This window comes from Pyrus communis, chromosome 8 (assembly GCF_963583255.1).
Source record: "Pyrus communis chromosome 8, drPyrComm1.1, whole genome shotgun sequence".
Taxonomy (NCBI): domain Eukaryota; kingdom Viridiplantae; phylum Streptophyta; class Magnoliopsida; order Rosales; family Rosaceae; genus Pyrus; species Pyrus communis.
Window position 1 is genome coordinate 9,383,853 of NC_084810.1, and position 9,121 is coordinate 9,392,973.

The following is a 9,121-nucleotide window of genomic DNA, read 5'->3' on the forward strand; positions in this document are numbered from 1 at the left end:
TAAAATAAAATTCCGTATATCAATTTTGTCATTTTAAAATTCTTTAATAATCTTTAAATTTACTAATGAAACAGAGTGTTAAGAGAACTAATAAAAATCATCTAAGTATTATTAATCGTACTTGGTTCTATTGTGCTTTCTCATGATTTCTCAACCTCTGATCCTAATTCGGGTCATAACCATATCTTCCTGGAACTACAAATCTACATGCGCTTTTGCTCAAATAAACCTCTTCCACCCTCATCCTATCTTCCAAAGGAGTGGCCGTGCTTTTGAGCTATGGCCTTGTGCTCAGCAGCTCGATCACGACGACTCCAAAGATAAAGTGGCGGCGATATCAAATTCCACTGATCGATTTGTTTGTTATCCACGTCGACCGATCCAGGAAGATAAAATGACTGCACAGAGACAAGAGCCACCATGACACTCAGATTCTAATATACAAACTCAGGAAACTGAGATTCTAATAAATTAGCTTTACCTTTCCAGATAATAACCGATCATCCTCCCAAATCAGCTCATAGGGTGATTTCTTTCTATCCAACCTGGTGGAAGGCTTACATGAGGAACATAATAACAAATTTGGGTCGAGTATAATGAAAAGCAAGAAGTATGCGTGTCCATGCACATTCCCGTGTGCATGGACATTCCCCAGACACCCAATGAGGGTGCATTTGTGTGTTTGTGAGTAAGCGAGATCAGAGAGATGGACAACCGCACACTACCTTTGTGTTTCTGGTGGAACAATAAGAATGAGGAGCTTTGGCTCAAATTCAAGAGCCTTGTCAATGAACTTGTTCGCCAAAGCTGCTTTGACTCCAAAAGGAGGGTTCAGTCCAATGATCTGCTCAAGAAGCAAATATAAGGAAATAGTGAGGTTTCGTACCCAGACATCTTGTTATTTAAAAAAACGAAGCCTCGATTTTTACCAATGGCGCCCCTTTCTGTAACTCCTCTCTTTTGACAGTCATCCAATCCTTCTTCTCAAAATTAAAATCGTTCTGCCAAATCAGAATGTACATCAAAACAAGAATTTCCAACATTTTTTGTTTTTTTTTGAGCATTTAAATCAGCACATGCATATAACGCTCTACAAACCAACCTATATAAGAGAACAACATAAGAAGAGGCAAATAACCACAATAAAAATAAACATCTTAAAATAACTTTATTAAGCACAAATGATGCTGATCGGAATCAAGAACCAGGTATAGAAATCAAGTGTGGGTTGTCCAAATTTCATTTCTGCTATGCCCAAGACCCAGTAAATCCCAAAACTTCAATACAGTAGGGATTCAAACGGGCAGCAAACGACTGTAAGTACTCGCAAATCTATAAGAAACAATTTCAATACAGTAGGTCCCCCTTATAAAGATTACTTAAGAGCTTCAGATATTAAGAAAAAACAACAAAAATAGCCCAACACACTTCTCTGTGAGATAAACTGTCGGTAAAATGTATGAGCAACCACATTTGAATATGTTGTTGATCTGTACTGTAAGAAATCTGCAGCTTCTCAAAGTAATGCACATCGCACACCACTATTTCTGCTCAGAAGGAAAATAAGAGGGGTGAATGGAGGGGTATAGAAAAAGGGAAGGAAGAATGGGACATCTCTTGTTTGCTAGGAGAGGAAAAGTGGAAGGGAAGCAGACCTCTCAAGGCCTCCCATAACCAATGGGGTCCAATAGCATAAAGGTTGGTGAGATAAAAGATGAAAAGATTTTGTGCGCGTCAACCTATTTTAGCAGTGTGATATGCCTTAAACTTATTTTCCTCCCCGTCTACCAAACAAAATTAGGGGATATGATGGTTTAAGCCAAACATAGTGTAAGAGACCAATGGAAGAAGCAAGCGTTTCAAACAACGTGCCCAAATTCTTAATAAAAATGTCAAGTATTAACGCAGGTGACCCATACCACCGTGTTTACAGAGATCATAATCATATGCAATAGGCATTACAAGAACTTAAATAATGGATATTACCTCTGGCTGAAACAAGTCATAGTTTTTATACAAGCAGTTCTTCCCTGTCTGTTCAAGCTTTTTGTTCATTAGGATACTGAAGTCATTGGAACCACAACTGAAGTCCACTATCTGCTCGTTGGGATCATAAGTAATCAGGTGCTAACATATACCTAATATGCGTGCACATAGAAAACTAAGAACACTAGCAATTATTAATCAAGCGCAAGGTCGGTATCCAAAATGAACATCCCAGGACGCGGAAACCATTTTCCAAATATAACTCGCTTGCAATTTTCTGTTTTAAAATTTTTTATAGAACATAAATTTGTAAGTTGCACGCAAGTTCATAAATTATCAAGATAACTTAATTAACAGCTATTATATTCTTCCCATGGGAAATCTGCTTTATATAAAATCTATAGTATCATAGGAATGAGTTGGTTTCTCTTGCAATATATTGCACATTCTTTAGGGTGACATATTTCACCCCTGTAATTTCCCCGAAATTGCACTTTGGTCCCTCACCTCAAAGGTTACCCTGTCCAAGGTTTTTCAAACATTGTCATGTCTGCCGTTCCTTATTCAAATATTTTAACCTAAGCGGCACGCTTAGAAATTATGCGTGGACGCCATCTGTGTCACAGATTAATTAGGTATGGAAATTTCTCTTGAATTCCAATAATGTCATTAAAAGTCTGTATTACGGGGACTAATTTAGTTTTTAAACATTAATTTTACGTTCAAGTTTGGCATGATTATTATAGGATGTTTTTCTTAAAATGGGAACGCCTATATATAATAGGTATGTGAAGTGACTCATGTATATTAGAATGGGAGGTCAAGACAAGATATAAATTGCACTTGCAACACCGAAGTACTCAAGATTTCACAGAAACAAGTATATATATGCTTACCATATCTCCAGGCTGAACATACCAATGGAGCCTATCGACAATCTGCACATTCAATGCATCATTTTATCATTCTCTTTGGTATTAGTTATGTACATTCAAGTTTAATAGAGAGATAACCACACAAAAGATAAACAAATAGAGAAAACTGTTTGAACGAGGGAGGCAACAATCAAACTTTTACACATCAATGCAGTGTTTCAAGTGGCGGAACAATATGGGAAAGAGGTAATAATATAAAACTAAACGAACTATATTTGCAACTATATTTGAAAGAGTCCTGCGTCTAATTAACTTTTGTTTGATGGCAGGACCAATTTACATGGAAGTCATATCACATCATAATGTGAAAACCGGACAGGAAATTTTTTTTTTTTTTTCTTTTCTTTTTTGAGAAGAAACGATAACAATTTATTAAAACAATAACAAGAATTACAAAATAGTGGATAAGAAATCCACCATCCAGCAAAACTCGCTAAGACCTCTCAAGTACATCTATCTACAAGTAACTAAAACTGAACCAAAATCATTTTACTGCTGCTAACATATCCCACACTATATGAGAAAGAGAATAATCCCTGAACTCATTCGAAACTGATGCCCCAGAGGGGCTGCCCAGTATCTTACTCTACCCCATAGTTCTTCTACCCCCACTCCATTATAATCCTCAAAACTCTTCTATTACGCTCCAACCAAATGTTCCAAAAAACTGCCAACACCAAACAGCCCCACAAAGCTTTAGCTTTCCTCCCCTTTCCTAAAGCCTTGAACTTGGTGCTTAGAAGCTCGAAACAACCCCTTGGAATGTCCCAACTAGCTCTAACTTCCTGGAATAATTTCCACCACAACTGTATTGAGTAAGAACAATGGAGAAAAACATGATTAACACTCTCCTCCTCAGATTTACACAAGCTGCACCAATGGGGAGAAATATAAATAAAAGGCCTTCGCCTTTGAACTTGATCACTGGTGTTCACCTTCCCAATAGCCACTAACCACACAAGAACTTTGACTTTTGGAGGAATTCTTGATTCCCAAATCTGAGAAAAGGGTGGAAAATGTTGCACAGATCCATTGTTGCACAAGAAAGGGCTATAAGATTTGAAAGTGAACAATTCTGATATAGTTTCCACCTTATATTATCTGCTCTTGATTGAATCAAACAAACATTTTCCACCTTTCTGTAATAACCTAGCCGCCTCTGCTATCTCCTGCTCATTCAAATTTATTCTGAAATCAAAATTCCAGCTCAAAGACTGAAGAGAAAAATCCATAAAACTTGAAATGCTCTGGTCGTGCTTTCTTAATAACAAGAATAATCTAGGATACTGCTTTCAATGGTCCACCCTCCAACCAACCATCCTCCCAAAACCTCACCCTCTCCCTGTTGCCCACCTCAAACTTGCAGCACTCTAGGAATGATGAAAGACCAGACGAAGTATCTATCTAATGGCTACGACTTGAAACACGCAGCAAAGGATTTGCATCCCACCCATTAGCCTGCAAGCCGTACTTGCTCCTTATCACCTTGTGCCAATGAGAATTTCATTTATGCAAAAGAAAATTTCATTTATTCTTTTGTCAAGTATATTATTTATTACAATGAGAAATTTGGTATTAATTATTTATTTGCCTTTATTTATAACTAGCCTGATTTTTCAGTAAGCAACTAAGCATACGTCACACACTGATACGTAAGTGAGATGGAGAAATTTTTCAATCCAAGGAATCAGAGGGGGGGCAAGAAAATATTTATACAGAAACAGAACAAAGGTAAAACCGTAAAACAAGATATGAATATTTAACATAGTTATGAAATAGAAAACAGGACCAGATTACCTGTTCCAGTTTCTTCACCTTGGTAAAATGGCGGCCAAAGGATGTGTAGCGCGTGGCATTAAGAAATGGAGCGAGATAAACATGCAGCTTCTTCTGCATCAAAATAAATGTATAATGAAAAATTATGAGAACGTCATAATCTGAACGATCAGTACAAATACCTTACAAAAGTAAAAGAAGGTAACTAAAGATAATCAAGACCAAAAGACTGACAAATATTACATAACTTCACATACCCACAAGGACCAGCAGAGCCACAAACTTCAGATTTCACTAACATTTAATGTGGTAATATCAGAACTTAAATGTTTTCAAAATTATTCTGTACAGTGTCTGTTGGTCTGTATAAAAAGGACCAACTTTGCATTTCATTACAAACTGCAGACCAGAATTGCAAACCACCTTAACCAACTACTAGCACCTACACAACAGGCATAGGATGATAGCTGGTTCCTGTAACCATTCCATAATCTTAAACATATCCTAAAAACCTGACAGAGTAGGCAACAGACTCATATGATAAGTCTAGCATATCAGGCACGTATATCATCAAAGCATTAACAAAGATAGCCTAGATTTAAAGCAAAGAACATCAACATGAAAAGATTTTTCCACATAAAAATGAGAAACAATGTAGGATGCTACAAGAATAAGCAACCACCTTCCACATAAAAATCTGGTTAAGAACATCGCGCTCGCAGACAGCTTCTGCATCTTCAGTGCTGCACCCGTTCTCTAGTTTTTGTAAGGCTGTTCGAACAGCCTTAATATAGAGGGACGACATCACAAAACTAATTGATAAGAGAAATTATTACAAATAGCGCTGTCTACAGACTGAAGTAATATTTGGATTTTTCACTACATGTACCTCAGTCGAGCCTTCCACCTTTCCTAATAACATCTTCTTGTTCACAAAATACTTTGATGAGTATGCATGAGTTGTTGGAATTGGGTGCTTACGTATAACATCTTCCAGAGTTAATGAAGATGCAGCTTTTTCCATTAGATCCAATACTCTGAATTGCAAAAGTCAACCTTAGAACAGAAAGCAGAAAACCACCAATAATATTGACACCCACGATTGTCTATAATCATACCAAATCCCTTCGAGTCTAAATAAAAGGGTGTCGAATTAAGGGTGTAATAACACAGATAGAAATATAATTGTATAAGTTTGATAAAGTTACCTCCTCTCTGAATCAACACTAAGTACATCTGGATTCTCATGATCCACAGAAAAAGATGGCCTTTGCTCCTGTTTAGATACTGGTTTTTGCTTTGGTTTGGATACCGTGGGAACAGTTCTCCCCCTACACAACTCTTCATAGGAATCATCTCTCGATTTAGATGGAGCTTTCCTTCTAGCTACAAGCTCCTCTAATGCCTGTTTTCTCTTCCTCTCTTCAAATTCGGGAAATTTTATGTGGTCCCTTGCTGCAGATCCGGTGTAGCTGTTTATCGCATGCTTCCTGGTCAAAAGAAGAAAACAAAACAATGGTCCTTTCAAAGTTACAGCCAACAAAGGTAAATAAAAACAGCTCATCAAAGAAAATAATGCATACGTGCAATATATTAGTATGCGGTTTGGAAGTAGATCATCCCAGGCTCTTTGTATTGATCTCCCTTCTCCAAATTTTCCTCCCTTCTCCTCAAAAGCAATCTCCCTGTTACAAGATATTCAAGCATCAACCATCAAGATGCTCAAATGAAGTAACATTAATATTCAATATAAAACAAAAGAAAAGACCATCAAGAGTACCTTGGCAAGCATTTCCTATGGTATGATTGAGGGCAACGCATGCACACAGCCAACTGCAATTCATGGACCTTCTTATTCTCCCCTTCTTGACAAACGCTGCACTTGTGAACTGGACACGTAAAATAATCCCCCAGAGAAATCTTTTCTTCAAGTTCTTCAGCAGATTCTCTATTATTTTGACAAAGTAACTTTGCAACACATCGAGGATGGTAAAAACGACCACAAATCGCAGAAGCACAGGGAAAAACCTAAGAGAACGTGAATAGAATTCTTTAAAATAAAGCCACATAATACACACACACACACACACACACATACATACATACGTACTACCACTACTGACAATACTATTGATAATAACATAAAAAGGCAGAAAACGATACACAGATGATTTCTGACAGAGTCACAGAAATACAAGGAAAAGTTGGCTATTTAATAAAACAAAAAAAAAAAAAGGAAAAAGTCAGATCTTTCACAGAAGCAGAAATTCAAGTATCTTAGTAAAGAAAAATTCAATCAGAAATATTTATGGGTAGAGAACTCTAAAGTGACCAAAAAGTACGTACTAAAATTTGCATCAGAAATGGTGAATGCATTAAATGAATGATCTAGTAAGCGGAATATAAGGGAAATAGGATATTTCTGACCAATCAAACGAGTTCTGAAATTACAGAACTCTTTGAGTAGGGTTAAAAATAATCAAGTGGCACTTCATACAGTACAACTATATAAAACTAATCCAACATCAGGATACCAAAACTTCAACAGCAGTTCAGTTTGTTTCGAGTTACAACAAGCTCATACCTTGGCACCCGAAGATTTATCAGAGGACCCTAACTCCCCACAAGCATAGCACTGATGTTGTTTAAATTTACAGTTCTTGCATAAGAAAGTTGACATCACCTATCAATTCAAAAAACATATATAATTAGCGAAGGTCATGATGACGATAACAAAAGAATGACAAATGAAAACAAATAAGTAGAACTTTCAAAGTATATATATATATATATAACATGAGCATACATCGACAGCACCCCGCATAAAGCCGAGAGATCTGCAACCAGATCCCACTCCAGCCTCTACAGTCGCATGAAAGGACCTAAGGCACCTCCCTTCACAGCTGTACAAGAACATATAAACATTCACCCGTAAATTCTAGGAAATAAATTTCATAACAGATTTTCTGAGTTTACCATCAGTATTATATGAACAAGATGACACGAGCATACCACAAGAGGTCGCCACCATCATCGCATATACAACAGACATAGCCAAATATGCCATCAATGTCAACTGAGTCATCTTCTGCGTCACTAATCATATCCTCATCCATAAATCCGAGCATTTTGGCATATTGAATGTCCTGAAAATCCAACAAATTCACTGGCTCTAAACATTATATAGCTCGGAAACAACGAATGAGAAACAAATACCAAAACTCAAATATGCAATGTACTTGAAGACAAATGAAAAAAAAAAAAAAAAAAAAAAAAAAAAAGAGCAGGACATCATTATAAAGAGGACGAAGTTCATCATCAATCTTGCAACTTTCTCTTTTTCTAAATGATTTGTTATATGCCTCTTCTTATATTAAAAGGGCAGAAACCGAAAAATATCCGAAAAAACATGGCAATTTTGTTGGCATTGCTGTGTTCAATTTCAGTGAAATGCTGAGTTGCGATGCTAAGGCTATGTTTATGTTTGGTGCTCTTCTTGAATCCAACTTTTTAAACTCAAAAATAATTTTTAAATTTTAAGCCTTAAAAACTTATTTTATATGACTATTTTCAAAAATTAAACTCAAAACTAACTAAAAAATATATTTTATTTTCTTAAAAAACAAAAAGAAAGTTTTTTGAGTCTCCTTTCTTTTCTCTCTCTTCTTCCCTCTCATTCCAAATCTATCAATCTTTTCTTCTTCCTATCTCCCCTCTCTTTTTTTTTTTTTTTTTTTTTTTTTACTTTTTTCGTCTCACCTTCAATTCGTTCCCTTCATTCTCCCTCCCAATCATCTCTTTTTTTTCTCTTTCCTCCTCTTAAAAAAATTGTTTTCAAAAAAAGTTCTTTGAGAAACGATAAAAATTTTCAAATAAGATACCAAATAGACATTTCAAATATTCAAACTTGAGAATAACTGCTTGGTACATAGTCCCCAAAGTAGAAAGCGGAACCGAAAATGTAAAGAGTCACCAAAAAAAAAAAAAAAAAAAAGAAATTGCGAAGCGCTTTTCATTCAATAAGCACAAGTTCAATGTCGAAACAGAAAAAATAAATTATTCACATTTTGGAAGGAATGAAGAGAAAATTTTCAAGGTTTGGGCGGAAGATCATACCTGAGACATTTCAGAGAATCAACTCGACACGGCGTCGTACTGAGCAGAGAGATCAAAGGGCAAATGGCGTCGGGGAGAGAGAGAGAGAGAGTGAGGGGGGTGTTTGGGAATGGAAGGTTTGAGGGTTGTAATCTGTGGAATTTAATGCATGTAATAATGCAAGTATAATAATCCTTATTACAGCCGTGTTTCTTGTTTTCAATTTAGTAACCCCTAAACTAATACTCCACTAATCCCTAAACTAATACTCTACTAATCAATTTACCAACATTCCTTTTTTGTGTGATACTAGGATTCGTTGTTATTGC

General features: G+C 36.2%; 1 protein-coding gene across 1 annotated transcript; it reads right to left on the reverse strand.

The window, feature by feature from the left end:
- Window positions 1-30: 30 nt before the first annotated feature.
- LOC137743798 (protein ENHANCED DOWNY MILDEW 2-like) lies at window positions 31-8,908 on the reverse strand. The gene is made up of 16 exons (XM_068483736.1): window positions 8,814-8,908; window positions 7,710-7,843; window positions 7,504-7,600; window positions 7,282-7,380; window positions 6,478-6,725; window positions 6,281-6,382; window positions 5,906-6,187; window positions 5,587-5,734; window positions 5,380-5,481; window positions 4,719-4,811; window positions 2,883-2,924; window positions 1,987-2,097; window positions 930-1,001; window positions 726-844; window positions 482-545; window positions 31-398 (listed from the first exon to the last, which is right to left on the reverse strand). Exons 1-16 carry the CDS (start codon window positions 8,820-8,822, stop codon window positions 246-248), a joined length of 1,875 nt encoding a protein of 624 aa, XP_068339837.1. The 5' UTR covers window positions 8,823-8,908; the 3' UTR covers window positions 31-245.
- Between the last annotated feature and the right edge of the window lie 213 nt (window positions 8,909-9,121).